The sequence below is a fragment of the Phodopus roborovskii genome, unplaced genomic scaffold (assembly GCF_943737965.1).
Source record: "Phodopus roborovskii unplaced genomic scaffold, PHOROB, whole genome shotgun sequence".
In the NCBI taxonomy this organism is placed as follows: domain Eukaryota; kingdom Metazoa; phylum Chordata; class Mammalia; order Rodentia; family Cricetidae; genus Phodopus; species Phodopus roborovskii.
In genome coordinates this window covers 20,230,412-20,250,750 of record NW_026125444.1, presented here as the reverse complement: position 1 = coordinate 20,250,750, position 20,339 = coordinate 20,230,412, and the positions used below count along the sequence as shown (strand labels likewise).

At 48.7% G+C, this 20,339-nt stretch overlaps 2 protein-coding genes and 1 long non-coding RNA gene across 3 annotated transcripts; 2 read left to right on the top strand and 1 right to left on the bottom strand.

Annotated features, from left to right (window-relative positions):
* The first annotated feature begins 1,318 nt into the window (after positions 1-1,318).
* On the top strand, positions 1,319-4,488 carry Cyren (cell cycle regulator of NHEJ). Its single transcript, XM_051175886.1, has 3 exons — positions 1,319-1,708; positions 2,624-2,699; positions 3,450-4,488. The coding sequence occupies exons 1-3, from the start codon at positions 1,560-1,562 to the stop codon at positions 3,690-3,692; spliced, it is 468 nt and encodes a 155-aa protein (XP_051031843.1). The 5' UTR covers positions 1,319-1,559; the 3' UTR covers positions 3,693-4,488.
* A 493-nt stretch (positions 4,489-4,981) lies between these two features.
* Positions 4,982-16,091, bottom strand: Tmem140 (transmembrane protein 140). Its single transcript, XM_051175885.1, has 2 exons — positions 15,816-16,091; positions 4,982-5,630 (listed from the first exon to the last, which is right to left on the bottom strand). Exons 1-2 carry the CDS (start codon positions 15,847-15,849, stop codon positions 5,050-5,052), a joined length of 615 nt encoding a protein of 204 aa, XP_051031842.1. The 5' UTR covers positions 15,850-16,091; the 3' UTR covers positions 4,982-5,049.
* Positions 15,756-19,537, top strand: LOC127215434 (uncharacterized). Its single transcript, XR_007833950.1, has 3 exons — positions 15,756-15,855; positions 16,088-16,173; positions 18,586-19,537. It is a non-coding gene; the product is annotated as an uncharacterized LOC127215434 (long non-coding RNA).
* Positions 19,538-20,339: the final 802 nt, after the last annotated feature.

The window sequence follows — 20,339 nt, the reverse complement described above, 5'->3', positions numbered from 1 at the left end:
GTCCATCCAGCCGGTCACACACCATTGCCTCCCATCCCGTGAAGTTACAACAGTCAAGTGAACGCTACTTTCATGACAGCCAGGCCATGCCCTCCCAGAAAGGCTGGAGTCTAGCCCAGTTCAAGAGCAGCGGGCGGACCCAAGCTCAGTGTGTGGGTGGGGTGGGGTGGAGGGGATTGGAAGCCATTGGTTTATGCCACTAAGAGCTGGGACTTCCCTGGCCCAGGATTAGCATTCAACAAGAGCCAGGTAAGTGCCCTGTGGAAGGAAAAAGGCTCCGCAGGGGATTGCAGTTGTAGCAATCTCAGGCTGCCCTAAATCAAGCTGAAAGACCCCGGGGAAAACCGGGCAGCTGAGGCAGAAGGCACCCCGGGCTGCCAAGCTGAATCCTGGGTCGTGTTGAACTTGGGATCCTCTTGGGGATGCTCTGGCAGGACTGTGGAAAACAGAATCCCTCTCCTCCCGCTCGCTCGTTACCAGCTGCTGCACTGACGTTCTCATAGCCAACAGCGGCAGCCGCGGACAGAACCCGGAGTGTGGATGCGGCTTGTGGTCTGCAGGGGGCACTCGGGGGCCTCAGTGCCAGCCAGAGGCCGGGGCGGGAGCGCGCGGGGGCCTGGAAGGCGAGGGCATCGGGAGCGTGCGGGACCGGAAGAGGCGGGCGGTGGATGGTGAGGTTGCTGCAGCTCTGACTCCCTCCCGGAACCGGCCGAGAGCGTCCCTGTCCCGTCCTGTCCCCGGGCCCCCGGGCCCGCTCTGCGCCCTTGCGGGTGGGAGCGAGCGGCGTGGCCAGCTCCCGCCTAGCGCAGCGAGGCCACACGTGTGTCTTCGGGGTGAGGTTTCCAGGGACCCACTGGGCCCGACCCCCACAGCTCTGAGCTCCAGAAACCACGCGGTCGGCAGCTCCTGGCTGCCGGCTCGATGTGCACGTCAATGATGCGTGTGCGGACGCGTCTAATACATTTCTGCATACCGTCACTGCATGGAATCTGTGGCTGGACAGCTTAGGTTTTGTCTTTTTTCTTTTGTTTGTTCCTGTCAATTAAGTTGCAAACAACCATTCTGGATGAGCCAAAATTACACACCCTGGCCTGGTATATATGGGTGTGGAGGCACTGGCTAGTGAATGTGAAGCAGAAGGCCTCAGGGACCATTGTTTGGGATGCAATGGAAAGGGAGATCAGAGTTGCCTACCTTCTTCCTCCTAGGGCGCAGAGGTGACTGGAAAGCATTTCTTGCTGCACGAGCTATTCGTGGGGGAGGGGACAGAGCGACGGAGTGGTCACAGAACTTTGTGTGCAGGCCCTATAGCCCTACCTGCTGCTGCTGCTCCGTTTGACACACTACAAATGGCCTGGTCTTCTGGGCTCTGCTCACCTCTAGCATGCCCCGCACCAACCAGTAACGGTTGCTGGTAACTGAAAGAGTATACTGACTGGGTTCCCTCTTGTAGGAACCAAAGATTGGCGCCCACTGGGGACAAATAGGCCCGGTGTGACGAGAGAATGTGAATTTTTTTTTAGTGCTGCACCAGAGAAGCAACTCACCGAGTGTGGAAAATGATAGTCATGGAAACCCTCAACTCCGAGAACAAAAAGAGGGTTCTTCCCTCCTGGATGACAGCCCCTGTGGATGAGCGGAGGGAGTCGTCGATGAAGTCGCCCAGAAGGAAGACGACAGCGGCTGTGCAAGCTGGGGTGGCAACAAGGTAGGGCAACCTGTGGTCAGGGCGCTTCTCGCCTGCCCGAGTGGGCGGGGCGAAGAGATGGGTGGCATCTCTTCCTAGCAGTTTCTGAGGCCTCGGCTGTCCCCTCACAGAGAAGTACCACCCGAGTCACTGTACCGGGGAGGGCCTGCCGTCTAGCTAGCTGTTGGCGCAGGCAGTGAGTTCTGTGTATAAACCATGCCTTCAGGAGCCAGTTGTCCAAAGTGCTGGTGTCTTCATTCCCGCATTTCCCGTGTGTGGACAGAGCTTTGTGGACAGTGAAGAAATCAGAAGTTGTGGGTGTTAGTTAGGTGAATGGCGGTGGCGGGGGTGGGTGGGAGAGTTTTATCAAGGGGGAGGGGAAAGCCCTCTCATTCCCTCGAAGGGGCGGCGTTAGGTTTCCAGTGCTATGCTTGCTGCCTCTTCGCTGGCTACCTGTACTCTCTGTAGTTGTTGCAGCCTTTGTCTAAATGTATTCCCACATTCAGGTACAAATTGGGCCCGGGCCTGATGACCTGTATTTGCTGTGTCCACTGTATGTTTGATTTTGAGACAGGGTCTATGAAACCTTGGCTGGCCTGGAACTCGCTCTGTAGACCAGGCTGGCCTCGAACTCACAGAGACCCGCCTGCCTCTGCCTCCCGAGTGTGGGGATTAGTGTGTACCACCACTCCAGGCTGTCGGCTGTGTGTTTCAAGGAGCGACCCTCGGAAGCCAGCCATCATTCCATCCCCAGTTCCTTGTGAGGAGCCCACGGAGGGTGGGTAGCCCTGTGCTCTGTCCCTGGGCCACCAAGATGAGGAAATTCTTCAGAGAAGCAGTTCCCCCACCCCTCCTGCCCCCATGGAGGATGCTTCCATCTCCTTCCCCCATGTGAGTCCCTCCGTCCTCAGCTGTGGCTTTGTGTCTGTATTCCAGGGCCCCTGTCATGAGGACTGTGTACTGTATGAACGAAGCTGAAATGGTAGAGGTGGCTCTGGAGGTCCTGATTGAGGTAACTTCAGCGCCGCGTCTCCTGACTCCTGTGACTGACTGGAAATGATCCACGGGTTCAGTCTAGCATAGGTCCTTGGCTCCTGGTAACAGAGGTGCTCTTAGGCTGCCTCAGGGTCCCGCCTCTCCCTCTTGCTCATTCCACCTAGCCACGCCTCTCAGCTACTTCCTATGTGTGATGTGCATCTGTGGGGTAGGCCTTTGAGACCAGCTGTGCAGGTGGGATACGGGTATCTACGGGCACGTGTGTGAGGGGCACACAGGGGAGGGCACCGGTTGAGTCGGAGGGCCCCTTACCAGCTCCCCTCTCGGTAGAAGGCTGGAAGTTTCCTGGCTTCCTGAAGGAGTAAGAGAGGCACTGTCATGAAGCTGCCGAGTCCCTGTTTTCCCCTGCTTTAAATCAGCTCGTAGTAACCCAGGGCTGCAGTGACCTGGGCTACTGCTGTCCCCAAGAAACTGGAGCTGAGTTAGGCCCAGAGCAGGTTGTGTAGCCTGGTGTTAGTATTCTCCAGCCTTTCCCCTTCTACTCAGCTGTCCCTCACACCTAGGCCTGCAGCTTTCCCCAGCCTGAGTCACGGGGAGCAGCGGGGAAGATCGGGTGGGTTCCCATGACGAGGCACGCTGCCTGGCCTGGTCATGTGCTGTACTGGCTTTGCAGTTGACTCAGGGTATGTCCACACCACTGTCAGGCAAGCGGTGCGCCAGGGAAACAGGCTGTTGTGTTGAGCCTGTCATTTCTTCTGCTCCGCAGGGCCGAAAACAGGAAGCGCCGACTCTGGTGGCCACCGATAAGCTGCGGCTCTCCCCTCCCTACTCTGCGTCTCCCAGTCCCCCTGGGAGCAGCAGTGGGGAAGAGGGCAGTGGGAACTGCTCACCTGCTCTAGGCCTCAGCCCTTCCCAGGGGCCAGAAGCCACCGACTCTCCCTGTAGCAGAAGCCCTAAGGAGGAGGAGGAAGATGCGCTAAAGTACGTCAGGGAGATATTTTTCAGTTGATGTGAGCCGTTCCCTGCACTTTCTTCTGAGAGCAGTAGACGACGACGCCTGCCCCTGCTACCCTCAAACGCCAGGCTTTGCTCCCAACTTCCAGTCCCAGAGGCTTTCAGACTGCATCCATTGGGATGTCGCCCTGCGCTGTCCTCCAGCTCAGAGGGTCTGGCTGTGCTTTATTCAAGTAGCAGCAAAAATGAGGTCGTGGGCCCACCCACTTGCTGGAAGCAAAGAAAATGTAGCAGCTGAGCTAACCCTGGGGTCCCAGAGAGACAGCCAGATGTCACACTCAGGTGGAGGCCTAAGAACAGTCCCCGTCCTGACAGTTCAGCAGTCGGCTTCTCCACCCCCACCCTCACCCCCCAACCGAAAAGGCTGCTGCGGCCCAGAGTTCCCTGCCAGCCTTGCAGCGGGCACTCTCACAGGCTGGCGGGCCATGTGGGTTCTCCCCACTCCCCGTTGCCGCCTCTCTTCCACCTGCCCCCCCCCCCGCCTTGGTCTCTGTACCGCTGGGACGGAGAAGGGGATGGGAGACGCTGAGGACAAAAGATCACACCCGAGTCCATGTCTCTGTGTGTTCACGGTGGCCTTTGATGAGCACAGGACGAAGAACTCGCTGCCATGTGGGGGTTGTGCTATACAGGCATTGAGAAACATACGATGATGCCCCCAGCGCCTCCCGGTTGTGGGTAAGGTGAGGGGATGCGGGCTGTGTTTGTGTGCAGGCGACTCTCCAGTCCTGTTCACCAGGCTTTGTCACGCCTTGCATCTGCAATCCTGGCTCACAAGAGTGGTTTTGACAGCTGCCTCCTGTCTGGCGTCAGGTCCAGGGGCTCATTCACAGGACCCCACAAAGCCAGCAAGGCTTCTCCCGTGCCCCGTGTTTCTTAGCTGAGTCCCTTTGAGGTTGTCCCCGGACCTCTGAGGCTGGAGTTCTGGTGTGGGGCATCACCCAGAAGCGACAGAAGCTGGCTAACAGGACTTGATGTTAGAGCAGTTCCTTCTGCTCTCGTTTGGCACTTGCTTGGAAATCTGGCCTCTCACAGTCAGGCTCCCACCTGCCTGAGGCCAGAGTGAGAATTGCTCAGATTGTCTGATTAAAGCAAGGATCCATGTGCTAATGAGCTACCCCGGTTCAATAGTCCCCCAGAGTAAGGGAGGGCACCAAGAAGCTGCAAGGCCCCCAGCCATCTTGCTGCCTCTGGCCTCTGCTGCCCTACTGTTCCGTGTGCCTGAGCTTGAGATCAACATTAGCTATGAAACAAGGTGGTTGAGAGGCCCCATCCAATCACCGGTTCTCTGGCTCCGTCTTGGAGCCCAGTTGGGACTGAGCCCCTGCAATCCCATCGGCCTTTAGCCTGGGCTAACAATTCCCCCACTCGTTCTTGCCCTTCTTTTCCCGCGGAGGGAGCATAACTGTGGCCATCAGCAAGAAGATGAGCAAGGCCTGGGCTAGACACAGAGCCAGAAAGCCAGGCCCCAGGATGGTGAGCCTGACCCACTTCCACACGAAGGAAAGGAAGAGGCTCAGTCCACTGGCCAGCAGCACCGAGGACGCCGCCAGGAAGCCCACTGCCAGCTGCCACTCTCCTGCGTCACTGTTGCACTGGGCAAGGAGGAGGGGCAGGGGGACAAAGATCATGAGCACCAGGGCTCCATACACACCAAGCCTGGCCAGGGCTAGGCCAACCTGAGGGACTCCCAGGGCCTCCAGCTCGGGAAAGTTGTAACACTGTAGGGAACCAGGGTCCTCCTTCCACAGACAGAAGTTGTAGAAGCCGATTCTCAGGTTAGGCAGGTCAGCGAGGTCGCCAGCCTTCCAGAGGAGAGCGTAGGACATCAGGGAGAGGGTCACAGCCACGAGGCTCATGATGCCCACAAAGGGCAGACAGTTGCTCCGCCACAGCCTGGAGATAGCCATGTCTTCTGCCCTCGCAGGGGGACCTGGAAAAGGTCACACCAGTGAGTATCCAGCCCTTCCCTTGGGCCTCTGTGTTTAGAGCTCCTGTCCTTTCTGACCTCACCCACACAGGAAGTCACAGGTCAGAGCCAAGTCCTTTCCCAGGCAGCTGTGGAAGCCTGACGTATCCTGAGCCAGACCCTCACATCAAAGGCTTTACTGCGGTGTAGATACAAGCCTTCAGAAGCCCTGTGTGTGTGTGTGTGGGGGGAGGGGGTCTGGATGTGTGTGAGGTGAAGGGCAAGCCTCACTGTTAGGTGGGGCTGCAGCTGAAGTTAGGGTTTGCAGGCTTGACTCGAGTCTCGCTTCCCATCCTGATGCTGACGACCCCATGGGGAACTGAAAAGCTATCCACGCTAGGCCACATGCCAGTCAAATCAGTGTCTGTGTTCTGGGTGTGCACGGTGTCTGCAGATCTATCTCTACGGCTTGGTTGGATGTGAGTCTGGGTGGAGAGTAACTGGCCTGTGTCTCCTGCCCAATTTGGGGAACTGACTTAGGTAAAACAGACCTTCCCCTACGATGAAATCACACCATTGCACTCCACTGATTTTAAAACCTCTGTTCAACTCCCCCCCCCCCCATAACAACAGTAATCTATTAACTCTAGGAAATTCTGGAAATAGGTTTTAAAGAAAATATTAAAACAATCCTTTATCCTGTCGCCCCAGTAAAAACCACTGTTCATATTCCACAAATAGTTTCCCTATGTGACTGTACTTTTAAGAAGCATACTGTTAAACACAATGGCTTTTCATTGACTGCTGTGGCCATTTCACAGTTGTTGAAATATTCTTCAAAATGTGATTGATAGCTACATAATATTCAATTCATGGGCTGGGCATGGTGGTGCACGGCTTTGATCCCAGCACTCGGATGCAGAGGCAGGTAGATCTCTGAGTTTGAGGGCAGCCTGGTTTACATAATGAATTCTAGGACAGCCAGGGCTATGTAGAGAGACTCTGCCTCCAAAAAGAAAACAAACAAACAAAACTCCAGAACAAACACCCCCCCCCAAAAAAAATTCAACTCATAGAGCTGTTTGTTTCACTATCTTGGTGATCTTAATACATATAGCTAGACGGACCTACAGAAAACTTGCTATTGCCATCTCTTTAGGTGTATACAAAAGTGCCTATTTTGCCAGAAGTGATTCACGCCTTTAATCCCCGCACTGGAAAGGCAGAGGCAGGCGGATCTTTTCTTTTGAGACCAGCAAGTTCCAGGACAGCCAAGTCTATAGAGACACCCTGTCTCAAACAAACAAACAAACAAACAAACAAAAATAAAAAAGAGAAGAAAAGTTGACTACTACACTCTCTTTACTCAGAAAAATCTTTTCAATACTCTTATTCAGAAGGGATTTTCAAATTGCTTCTAAAATAGAAGTCTGCACACTGTGCCCTTCTCCTTGTACATAAAACAAATATTTCCACCAGGAATGACTAGGGATGCAGAGCTTTCGACCTAGAAAGACACCATTGCTGTGGGCCTATTGCAGAGATCTAGGAGCTGCACTGGTGGCTCTGGGGAAGGACCCACAGACCCTGGGGATCAACTCCCTAGGGCACTCTGTTGGGGAACAGCTCCTCTCACACACTGCAGTGGGATCCCTGTGCACCACATTTGTTTTACAAGAACAGAACGGGATTAAGAGAACGAATACTTGCCAGCCTTAAAGAGGGCTGGAAAAGGGGGACTTATTTCCAAAGGCCCCCAGTATGTGACGCAATAGAGATCATAGGTGGATTTTTAGCAGCTCCCTGACAGTAGATATGCAACTGTTAGAACATTGGGGTCTGAATCCACACTGCCTTTCCCCAGCATCTACCTTGCTGTCCAGGTATGTCCAGTCCCTGGCTGTCACCCCTGCAGAGGAGCCCAGAAGCGAATGTCTCCAAAGCAGCCTGGGCTGCTGCTTCTCAAGCTTTTTTTTTTTTTTTTTTTTTTTTTTTTTGTCAGAGGCCCCGCATGCTGGGTTCAGGGATGCCTTGTTTGAATGTACTAGGAATTCTTGGAGCAGTGATGCTCACTGTAGGAAGATTTGTGAAGACTGTAAAAGGCAGCTTTAGTCCATATGTCACTGTGTTGGAAGGATAGAATGCTCCATGTAGCCATGGTATAGAGAAATTCCCAACATATTTTAATTTTTTTCCCATTCAGCAGATTTTTTTTTTTTTTTTTGTAAAGTCTATACATGTGCTTTTAGAGGGGTATTTCAGGGTTTGGGTTGAACTTCTGGGTGTGGGACCCCTGTTTATCCAGTGATGCTGTAGGAAATAAGGCTTGGCCTGCCTGCACTGCCCAGGGACAACCAGGGTGGGAACTGGGAGGCTCCGCTCACTCTGAATTGTGCGTGTTTAGGGTAAAATACAACCCTTGAGGCTCTGTCAGACAGCAATCGCGGCTTCTCAGAGGAGGCTATGGCTACCGCAGCACAGCTCCTGTCAGGGACCAGGCTTCGTTTTCTCTCAACAGATTTTTTGGAGATTTTGGTAGGTTATTGTCTTGTCTCTCTGTGTAGCCCAAGTTGGCCTCAAACCCTCTGATCCTCCCACCCCTGTTTCCGAAATGCTGTGACCGTGGGCATGTGCACCACACCTGACATTCCTAAGGCCTGTAACCCAGAGCAGGGCAAGAGGAAACCGGAAGGAGGAACGCAGACCCCGGCACGTGGAACGACCCTGTGCTGACTTTCCTCTGCTTTGCCCTCACAGGCAGAGGTCAGTCCTAGCTCCTCCGCCTAGCACTTGAGGCTCTCTACCATCTGGTATGTCTTAGAACTTGAATTTTATTGGGGCTCAGGTCCCTCTGCCCTCTGCACTTGCTTTTCTTGTGGCCAGGCTTCTCCGCTTAGGCTGTTTCTTGCCATCTCCAATGCCTTTGTGCAGGCCAGAAGCTGGAATTATACTAGAACACAGTGCTCCCGAGGAACAAAGAGTCTTCATCAATTTTACCCCCGAGGAGTCTGCTAGGAATTATCTCTGTTATGAATGAACAAAAATGCCCTCTAGTACCCTTAACACATGACGTCATGTGTTAGGGCCACACCTCGGGAAGACGGCAGAGCACCGTGAGGGGCCCTGTCTATGACTTATTTTCCCAGCAGGCTGGGGATGTCCATTCCGCCTCCTACTAGAAACACACACTTCAGAGGCTGGTAACTACCACAGTTCCTGTATATTTGGTTGCAAACCTGACGATACTCTCCTATAAAGATACTCTCCTAGCGCCTTGGCAGCCTGACTACCCTGTGTTGTTTCTCTAACAACCATGGCAATCACATTCCCTCCACAAAAAGGCCATCATTCCCTGTAGTAAGCCCGAGCTTCCGTCAAAGGGCGAGAGGCTCTAGAGCAGTGCTTCTCGGCTTTCCTAATGCTGTGAGCCTTTGATACGGTTCCTCATGCTGTGGTGGCCCCAAACCATACTTATTTTCATTGCTACTTCATAGCTGTAATTTTGCTACTGCGATGAATTGTAATCTGTGTTTTCCGTGGCCCCTGTAAAAGGGACATTCGCCTCTAAAGGGGCCATGACCCACAGGTTGAAAACCACTGCTCTAGAGACCGATGATTCATGGTGGCCATTTTTATATGAACTTCCTGTTTATAATAAAATAATGCATGTTGGTTCCAGGAAACTATTAAAACATGTCAAAGTGTGGAGAAAGATTAAAAGTCATCTACTTCTGGTCAAAGGGACCATCAAGCCAACCTCCTCTGATGCTCTGCAGTTAGGATCCCATGGATCCTCATGTGCATAAGCATATGTGTTTATGTCCTATGATTGTTTCCTGTTATGTTTAAGGGCTTCCTGAAGCTCTTAGATCTTACAGTTTTTTTTACATTATTCTTACAGTTTGTCTCATAATCATATGAATAATGCTATGTGAAGTGTTTTTGAGTAAACTTATCCTTCTAGCAGCTTAACTTAAAAAAATGTACACTTTGTGTATGCATGCGTGTGTGTGCCTATGAGTGTGTGAGTGTACGTGAGTGTGAGTATGTGTATGTGAATGTGTGTGTGAGTGTGTGGGGTGTGTGTGAGTGTGAGTGTATGTGAGTGTGAGTATGTGTGAGTGTGTGAATGTGTGTGTATGTTTGTGTGTGTGTAAGAGTGTGAGTGTATGTGAATGTGAGTATGTATGAGTGTGTGAATGTGTGTGTGCATGTGTGTGTGAGTGTATGTGAGTGTGAGTATGTGTGAGTGTGTGAATGTGTATGTGTGAATGTGTGTGTAAGTGTATGTGAGTATGTGTGTGAGTGTGTGTGTGTATGTGCCACACGTGTGGAGGTTAGAGGGCAGCTTACAGGAGTTGCTTTTCTCCCTCTACCATGTGGGTTCAGAGAATAGAACTTGGCTTGCCAGCTTTGCCGGTTATCTCTCTACTCAAGACCTCCAGCTTAACTTTTTCATCCCACTGTATTTTAGGGATGAAGTCACCACACTGCCCAGGCTGGCCTTGAGCTCCTGAGCAAAAATAAGCCTCCCGAGTAACTGGGGTTACAGACATGAGCTACTTGCTGGCAAATGCTTACCCTACCCCATCCTCGCAAATGTTGCGTATTCTTGAACCATCTAATCTTGGCTATTGATGAGTCACTGTTAGTCATCGTTACTCAATGCTTCCTTCAGAGACAGTGAGGTTCAGCATTTTCAAGTGTTTACTGGCCATCTGTATCTTCTCGGGCCTCTTTTGCCTTTTAAAATCAACTTTTTCAACATGTGAAAGGCCTTGGGCTTCATCCCAACACTACCCAAAAGAAACTATTCTGGCCAGGCTGTGGTGGTGCACACCTTTAATCCCAGTACTCGGGAGACAGAGGCAGGTCTCTGTGAGGATCTCTGTGAGTTCGAGGTCTGGTCTACAGAGTAAGTTCTAGGACAGCCAAGGCTACACAGAGAAACCCTGTCTCGAAAAACCAAATGAAAAACAAACAACAAAACAAAACAAAACAAAAAACAAAAATCCCAGAAAAAGGAATTATTTTGAGTTTTACTTTTCCCATGTGTTATGCTGGCAGCAGCTGCCTGGGTTTTTGTCCTGCTGCCCCAGCAGCTCTCAGCCCTCCCGAGCTGAGGGCTCAGTCCATGAGGGTTTGAGGGCGAAGCCTGAGAGTGACCTCAGAAGGTGGTAATTACTGTTGAGGAGAAGGAGACGAAGATGATCTGAGGTTGAGGTCTGTCTATCTTCTGTCTGTCTGTCTGTTGGAGTGTCTTTGGAATTATCCTAGTGGAGAGCGGGCTAGTGACTGAAAGGAGGGAGCCCACTGGACCCCTTCACCTTGAAAGACATTCTCGTCAGGACTGAGTGAAACAGAGAGACTGCAGCTTCCTGAGGACCATTTTAACAACTCCCCGATGGCCTCTCCAGCCCTGGGAACCTGCACTCCAGGTAACGAGGAGAAACGAGGAAAGCAGAGAACTCTCCACAGCACAGCCTGGCAATTGCAACTCCTCAGTTACCCACCTGCTGCTCTGGCAGTAGCCTGGCTGCTCAAGCTGCATCCTGGCAGGAACTCTGTTCCCATAGGTTTCAGCTCTGTTGCTGCCGTTGAAGGTAGCTTTAACTAAGTCTCCATCATTCTATCTACAAATAAGACTCGAGGCTCGAAGGCTTGGGTGAAAACCTGATGGCTCAGAGAGGCTGAGTAGCAGCTAGCTAATGCTCTCTCCTTGCTGGCTCTCCAGTCAGGTTTCTGCTTGCTTTGCCAAACCAGAAAAGGCTGCAACCACTCCAAATCCCTCCCTGCTACTTCCTGTGTCTCTCTAGCTCTCCCGGATGCCCTCTGATTCTCTATGATTACTTTCTGTCAACTAGTTGCTAGCTCAGCCTCCTGACCCAAGGTTAATTTTATTTAATTAATGCAAGTGCAAACTCGGGGTTCACAGTGTGATCGAATGTCCCCCAGCAGACAATGCACTTGGTGTGCATTGAAGGCTCAGAGTGAGATTACGGACTCCTCAGCGTGCCTGTTGCCCCCCGCTACAGGGAAGGCTTGTAACACCAACCTCCATTCCTAGCTATTCCTGCTTCCTTCCACACAAAGCTGCCTGTTAAGTTATAACCTCAGGTCTGTCAATGTTCCTCATCACTATCCAGCTCACACGTTCTCATCCCGATATTCAAGGCCTCAGATCTTCTTCCCTTTTGCCTACATTGTCTTCTGCAGAAACAAACAGAAAGGGTCCCACTCTGTTTCCTTCCTCGGTGTCTCATGGGAATCAGGCCTAGACTTCAAAAAGGAGGGCTGCCTAGCTTCCCCTGCTCGCCAGTGTGCCACCCAAATGCGCGTCCCTAACACTGTCCCCATGAACTTTGCCTTCTCCCTTTAGGCTAGTCTCACTGAAAAACCCTATGCATGCATATATCTCTCAGACCACTCCCCAGTGAAATGCCATTGCATTCATTTCATAAATCTTTACCGTATGCAGAGAGCAATGGAGTTTACACACAGAAAGTTCCCACAGTCGATGCGATGTTCCCTCCCAAGAGGTGTCATATCCTCTGCCTGGCAGGTGTGTGTTCCTTCGCAACAAGAGCCCTCCATATTCCGCTACACCCTACCTCTCAGACTTCTAGAGCTCTGGCTGTCCCCTCCTTCAGTCACCACAGTAGTTTCTCTGGTATTCCCTGGAAACCTCAGACAAGCTCAGGGCTTTGTCATGGTCACCCCTCCCCTTCAGGGCTCTGCTCAAATGTCTGCCCGTCTGTAGGGACACCTTCCTTGGTTAGCACTGTGGAAACCGCAACATTCCCTTCTTCCCTGAACTCTCATCTCTCCTCATCAGCACGCATCACCACCTGACACAAACCACTTCGCTTACCCATCCTCCAGCAGAACGGAACTCCAGGGGAGCAAAGGCTTTGCCTGGCTTTCACTTTGTTGGCTTTGTCTTGTTTTGTGTGTGTTTGGATGTATCTTCATGTGTGGAGGCCTGAGAACAACCTTGTGTGTGTCATTCTTTCCCTAGGAATGCCATCTCCTTATTTTTAGAGACAACGTCTTTCATTGGCCCAAAGACCACCTGTTAGGCTAGGCTGGCTGGCCAGTGAGCCCCAGGGTTCCACCCGTCTCTGCCAAGTCCTGGGATTACAACTACAGGCCACCGTTCTCAGCCTTTTTATGTGGATGCTGAGTATCGACTCAGGTCCTCATGCCTGTATGGCAAACACTTTACCAACCGAGCCATCTCCTTACCCATGTTCAGTTTTCCTTCCTCCCATCCATCCATCCATCCATCCATCCATCCATCCATCCAATCTATGTATGTATGTATGTATGTATGTATGTGTATCTATCTATCTATCTATCTATCTATCTATCTATCTATCTATCTATCCATCCATCCATCTATCATCTGCCTAAACTGTTTAGTGTTCTATCCTAAGCACCCAAGGCTGCTCCTGGCATCTAGAACACAGTCAACAAACATCACCCGATGTCGAGGCTGACCACCTGTCAGCAGTAGCACACGTGACTTCTCACAAGCTCCTTCCCCACTCATTTTCTTAACTTGCTCACTGTCCTCTGGTTTGGTTAAAAATTCTTCCCATAACCACCTGGGTTCAAGTTTCTCCCCTGCCACTACTTTCTGGTTCTGCACAGGGCTTTGAGAGGTTGAGATGAATTGGTGTTCATTTCACCAGTACCTGACACAGGCGTGTGTGTGTGCGTGTGTGTGTGTGTGTGTGTGTGTGTGTGTGTGTGTGTGCTCTGATACAGAGGCTAAAGCAGTGATTTGGAGGGAGAAAAGGAAACTGATGTAAGTGTGAGGTAGAGGCAGAGGGTGGAGTATGCCGTGAGTGAAGTCAGAACAATAGACTCTGACAAGCATCAGGGAGAGCCAAGCTATCCATTTCCTTGTCAGAGGAGGCCACTGGCCCGGGTTAAACGTGTTTAAGATTAGTCTTTGTGGCTTAGGTGTGGCCCTCACAGGAATAGGAAGGAGAATGGGAAATGGGTCTTGTTTCCTTTGGCAGAAGTATGTCCCAATTTTTAAAAACTGGGCTAGGACAGTGTTTTCGCTTGCCTGTGTTTAGTGGTGTAGGTGACCTCTATGGAATGCTGTGATATTTGGTTTCCTGATTGCTCTCCCTTATAAATAAAAACAACCTGACCATCAGAAGTAGGACTACAAGGGGAGACAGACAAAAACCCAGAAGCATGGTTGAGGCTAAGACATGGGCAGCGAGCCACTGAAGGGGCCGACTAAACGGCTCATTTAATCATACTTGTTCAACTGTCTTGTGCTTATTAGCACTGGGTATAAGCCAGCATCGAGCAAAATCCTTAAAGATGATTTCTCTCCATTACTTTGCACTGGCAGGCCTCCCAGCAGGGTTAGCGACTGCTGATTCATGGGCTGAGGACCAGGCTTCCCAGGACCTGGTTCTGATTCTCGAGCTCTGCCACTCTTCCCTGCAATTATGAGATGGGTCACCCCCTTTCCCAGGCTAGGGTTTCATCTCTTGACCCCACTAATGATGCATTTGGGAGGTCCTTGAGCCAGGGGTCCTAAAGGACCAAAGACACACTGGACAACCCCTTCCCTCCCCTACAAGCCTGTGCTCTACTTGTAAGACATACACCACATAGATTTTTAAGGAGATAATTTTGAGAAGCTTTGGGAAGGAAATAAACAGGGCAAAGTGAGGAAGAGAAACCAGCAGGTAATTGTTCCATGTTAGAGGGTCCGGAAGAGCTGTATACACTAGGGATACTAGGCTTGAAGCCTGAAAGGGCCTTTCATTAACTAGTCCAAAAAATAAAAGGAAAAAATAAAAAACCCAAACTATTTCAGGACATCATCTCATTTCACATGGATCCAAGAATGAACCAATGTGAAATGAAATCTAGAAAAAATAAACTTTGATTTATGAATGAGAAAGCACATTCTGAACTTAAAAGCAATGCAAAACTACAAGGAAAATTTAAAGATTTTAGCTATATAAAATGTAGATTTCTGTGTACCTGTAATAAAGGCAATGCAAAATTAAAAGACAAAGAACATGAAAAGTATCTGCATTAACTATGAGGAGATTAATAGGCCAAATGTATGGAAACGTTCATGCAAACATAAAGAAAAACACTGCATGGCATGAAATGGATGAAGGAATACAAATAATTCACAAAAGAATGTAGCTAACTTGAAAAACAATTCCATCTTTCCTAATGCCTCCAAGGTATGGCAAGTAACAAACCTCTGTCTTTCTCTCTAAAAGCTATACATAACACTCTTGGTGACATTCCAAATGGCAAGACTGGCTTTCTAACAAGGTGACTCTGAATTTAAAGTGTGTGTTTTGGCCTAATAACCCACTTTGTATAACCTTATCCCAAGACAGGACCAGGAATGTCACTCCAGACTTATACACAGGATGGGTTATCACAATACCAGGCATGAAACTTGACTTCTCAACATCAGATGTCAGTTCTAGCACCTCGGGATGATGGAGCAGCGTGCAGCTCTTAAAGGCCAAAACACAAGCAGACACCATGCCAAGTCATCCACAGAGAGATGCACAGGAGGGAGGGACGCAGGGACGAACAACTCCTTTGGTTTTCAGGTTAAAGAAGGGTAATGGAAGATATTAACCATCCCAAATAAAAAACAAAAACAAAAAACCCAACGCCCTCCCTGCAAACTCTCAAGATCTGTCCTAAGGGACAGCCTCCACCTCTCCACCCCCACTCCATGAGTTTGCTTTGGGGGTTGTAAAGCAGTCTGTAGCAATGCAGGGTCTTAAAAAATCCCTCAGATTCTTCTACACTTCTTTAGCCAGAATCACAGATCTTTCCTTGGTATTTTCTGAAGTCTTGACAGCAGTTTAGTCGCTGCTGTAAGTGATCTGGTTTTGTCTGTCTGTCTATTGCTGGAGAACAGCGTGTCCCAGAGCCACAGATGTTTACTGGTCCAGGCTGTGCAAAGCCCTTGCTACACTCGGTTAGCCTGTGTGTTTCTAACCATCCATCAGCGTTACCTTCACCGGCTTTGCAGCAGAGATACAGCAATGCTTAAGGGCATGGGGGTAAGACAGAGGTGAAAGGGTAGATCACACCCCGTGGGGAGAGAGGAGACCCCAAGCAAGCCTTTCCCCTTTGTGCTAGAATGTCAAGTATGTGAGCCTCAAACACTTCTGTCTCTGCTGGGGAGCTACTTACGAAGAAACCAAGGCCAGAGCCCACGGACACTCATCAAAAGGTGACAGGAAATCGTCTTCGGGGAGTGGATTCGCTCCTGGGCTGCTTTCTAGTGTCAGGCTCCAGGAACTGGGGCAGAGGAGGAGCAGCAAGCAGCTAGTGTCTTGCCTGCATTCGCAGCCGGGTCCAAGTAAACAACTCTCTGAACTTTGGTACATTCGTGCTGACTGATGTCACTATCAGCTGATTTCACTTTCGTTTTTTTAACTTGCCTGTGTCTTATGACTTTTCAGAAACGAAGAGCATAAACAACTTCTTGTTGCTCACCGGGACGTATGACGCACACCGGAGCACACAAACCACCGGATCAGAGATCCAGGTGAGGGTCCTGACAGTACCACACCGAAGCTTCGGAAGGGAAAGTAGATGCCAGCTTCCGGAGCTCCAGGGGATGCGACTCAGATAAACACGACCTGGAATCTTTCCAGGCTGAGAGACCTTAGATCATGTGGCCCAACCTCCCAGCCAGCGCAGCAAGTGGGACCTGGGTCCCACTTGGAAGGCAGCTATGCCACGGCTCCTTTTATTTATTTATTAATTATTTATTTATGACTGTTTTTCTGGACTGGAAACTTTACCATTAGCAATGCAATGCTCAACAGTTGTGCAGCAACAGGAACAGTGTGGTCCCATTTTGAACTAAAAGGAAAAGAAAGCTTTTAGTTTTGAAATCGCAGGGAGGGACTCCACCTTCTTTCCTCACGTGATCACACGATCACGGGAACTTTGGGATTGGGCAAGCTTGGGAAAGACAGTAGACAGCTCCCCAATAATGCTAAATTCTTGGGTTTCTCTTCCTTTTGCCATGACACCCCGTCCCCAACTGGAGTCTTACTTCATCCTAGGGATTCCCGTGGACTCTGTGCTAGGTTAGATTTCTTATTTTTCTGGATCAAAAGCTTTTCTCTTCCTTGCTTTATTCACTTTTGTCGGGTGATTTCTTGAGAAATGAGAAACACCAAAGGCATTTTTTTTTAAGTGTGGCAAACTGATAATATCTTTATTTTATTCTTGATCTTGTTCAAAGTTGGATGCGGTACAGCGTTTTTGGTTAAACTAATTTTCCTATGCAGTGTTGAGTCTGTATTCCATGCTGTCTGCCTTTCCTGTGATTGTTGGGAAGTTCAAAGCTCACCTCCTTCCCATTGTTGTCCTTTCAGCCGTTTGCTTGTAAAAGAAAGTAGCATTTCAGTGAGGTCTTGGGAAGGAAAAATTAGATGTGCAACCAATTTGCCATTTTCAACTGGAAGCCTAAGTCAACCCTGCCCCCTCCCATGGAGAGCAAGGGTCTCTCCATGTAGCTCAGGCTGGCCTCCAACCCTCAGAAATCCTCCTGCCTTTGTTTCCCAAGAGCTGGGGTTACAGAGCGAGTCTGGCTCCTTCTCTTCTTCCCTTTGTTTTCATTCCAGCAGGGCTAGTTTGCTTGGTTGCTCACGGGTTCTCTGATAGCTCCCTATCTGGTTCATGGTTAAGCTAACTGCTTTTAATAAACAACTAGCCTCTGGCTGCCGAAGCCTCCATTGTTTAACTTGCCTACGCTCTGCTAAACAAGTTTACTTGGGGAGAGTTTCCGAGCTCTTTGCTCTTATGTATGCTTTCCCTGAGACTTTGCCTCTGAACTACTTCTGTGGAGCCGCCCTTGGGGACAGTGTTGCTTCTTTTGACATGGCTGTTAGAGTAGGTAGGTGCTGGTGAGGCAGTAGTCTGGTCTCTTCAGCTCGGCAGTTCCCACATGGAACTTCCATTTTATGAAAAGCTGGGCAAAGGTGACTGGCTCCGGTCTTCTGCCTTTGTACTATGGTTGGGTGTGGTGAGGTATTATTTATGATTTATCAACGCTTGTCTGAGGATTCAGAAAGCAAAGTGAACCATAAGCCATGGAAGCCAGGCACACACCTTGCTTCTGCAACTTAGAGAGGAACTGAAGGAGGGAGGAAGTCATGTGGCATACACCCTTGCTATTATTATGAGGTCTCTGTGACTCTTCCGGAATGCACGGCGCCTTCTCATTTGTTGTGTTTATTTATTGTGAGCATGGACAAGTTTTAAACACACACACACACACACGCACACACACACACACGCACGCATGCACGCATGCATGCACGCACGCACGCACATCCACATGAGTTCCAGAGATTCACCTCAGGCCATCGGGCCTAGAAGGAAGCTCCTTTATTCGCCCGGCCATCTCGCTGGCCTTGGAATATATTTTGGGGACAACTTCTGGAGATTTTAGTTCTTCTAAAAATAATTTTACCCCCCCTTTTTTTTTAAATTGGGGGACAAGTAAGAAAACTAATCCACTCTAGGAGTGGATCTTTGCCTGCTTTTTACATTTCTGAAAAAAATTCCAAAATTTTGGGATCATAGCAAAATTGAAAGTATATGTAATCCTGACTCACAGTGTCTTCTAGGCTGTCCCCTGCATTGTCTTCTAGTGTTCAGCAAATTTGAACTTGATCGATGTCCACTCTTGAGTTCGTTTTTGCGGTGTGAGGGCTGTGTCTGGACCCCATTTTGTTTGTTGTTTTGTATGTGGGTTTGCTGTGGCACAGCCATGGAAAGGACCGACTGTCTTTGCTCCACTGAGATGATGTGGCTCTTTTTCTAGAAGTTTTCTGGGCTATTTTATCCCGCTGGTCTGTTGATTCTTTCCCAGCATTAATTGTTATAGCTGTAGAGTCTTGATGTCAGTTAATGCCAGTCCCCTGACTTGGGTCTCTTGCAGTGTTGTGTGGGCTGTCTCCACATGAACTCCAGACCCAGCTTGTTGATGTCCACCAAGTAGTGTGCTGCAGTTGGAAGACTGACTCATGCATCAAGGCGTGAAGAGCTAACATCTTAACAACACTGGGCCTTCTTAGCCAAGAACATAAAACACAGCTTCATTTATTTAATTTTCTCAGCTCTCCAAGTTTTAAAAATTTCTCTTTGTGTATATTTCGATGTTTTGTTAGATTTGCACCTATTAATGGTCTTGTGATTTTTTTTTTGTTTTTACCTTCAGATTCTAAATGTTCATTGCTGGGGTGCTTATGGAAATTTACTTTTGTACATTAGGTGTGTTTGTTGCACGGATAATAAAAATTCAGAGACAGATATTGTGGTTCAAGCTGAAGATCAGAAAAGCAAAGCAGCCAGCCACTAGAAAGTTCTTACCTCTACCAAGGCTCAGACCAAAGGGTGACTGCAGACTGCCTGAGTACCTGTCTCCTCCCTCTTATATTCCTCTCTAGTACTGGTGTCTAAGGTGTGCACCACCACCACCTGGCCTCTGTGGCTAACTAGTGTGGCTGCTGAGATTAAAGGTGTGGCCACCACTGTCTGGCCTGTATGGCTGACTAGCGTGGCTAGCTTTGCACTCTGATCTTCAAGCAAGCTTTATTTGTTAGATCATAAACAAAATATTACCACATTTCTCCTTTTTGTCTAATATAAAAAGGTTATAACTAATATAAGAAAATATAAGAAAAACTATATACAATAAATACAATAACTATATACAATATATTCAGGCAATAAATACATCAAAAATGTCTAGTCCATTTGCATTTGACAAATTCAGAGAAAATACCCCATTATCATCCTATCTTGGTGAGTACAAAGGGTTGTACCTAATTCACTTTCTAATTTGCATTATCAAATTATCTTTTAATGTCTCTCAACCTTTTACACTTTACACTTCTTTAGTGAGTTTCTTTTCTGAGTCTGGTAAGCAAGGAAAACTATAAATACCTAGTCTTTAATTCCCTCAGAAACATGAGAAGGAAATAATATTAGCTGAGTAAGCAGGAAGTGCAAGAAATCTACTTCCAAAAAACGTGGTAAGTGACAAAAACAGCTGACTGCCTGGACAGTCACCCAAAGGTCCTCTGCATGTTGGGGCATCCATCTTCAGCCTACAGGCCTAGAATATTCAACATGTGTTAATTAGTCTTTTATTGCTTTGGCAAACTACCTTTGAAAATAAACTTGTAAGAAGGAAAATATAATTTCCATTCATGGTTTTGCAGGCATTACCCACAACATGACATACAAAATCAGAGAAACTGAACTAACTCATAGTATAATATCTAACCACAATGAAACAAAGCTAAAAGTCAATAGCAAGTGAACCCTGGTAAATACACAAACTCATGGCAATTAAAACAACATACTACCAAGTGATGAACAGATCAAAGAAGAAATTCACAAAGAAAAATTTTAAAATTCCCAGAATTAAATAAAAATATAACACAGAGAACCTCTAGGATGCTCTACAAGCAGTCTTAAGAGGAAAAAAAATTACAGCTCTAAGAGCCTACACTAAAAAATCAGAAAGAACACAGATAAATGACTCGATGGTTCTCAAGAATTTGGAAAACAAGAACAAACCAGCCCCCAATCCAGTAAGTAAAACAAAAAACAAACAAACAAACAAAATAAACCAATAAAAATCTGAGTAGGAATTAAAGAATATGTAAACCAGTAACTCATGTAATT

Coding starts and splice junctions, on each gene's coding strand:
- Cyren (XM_051175886.1), top strand. CDS start 1,560: ATGATAGTCATGGAAACCCTCAACTCCGAGAACAAAAAGAGGGTTCTT. Junction 1,709..2,623: donor CAAGCTGGGGTGGCAACAAG/GTAGGGCAACCT, acceptor TCTGTATTCCAG/GGCCCCTGTCATGAGGACTG. Junction 2,700..3,449: donor CTCTGGAGGTCCTGATTGAG/GTAACTTCAGCG, acceptor TCTGCTCCGCAG/GGCCGAAAACAGGAAGCGCC.
- Tmem140 (XM_051175885.1), bottom strand. CDS start 15,849: ATGAGTGTCCGTGGGCTCTGGCCTTGGTTTCTTC. Junction 5,631..15,815: donor GCTCTGGCCTTGGTTTCTTC/GTAAGTAGCTCC, acceptor GACCTTTTCCAG/GTCCCCCTGCGAGGGCAGAA.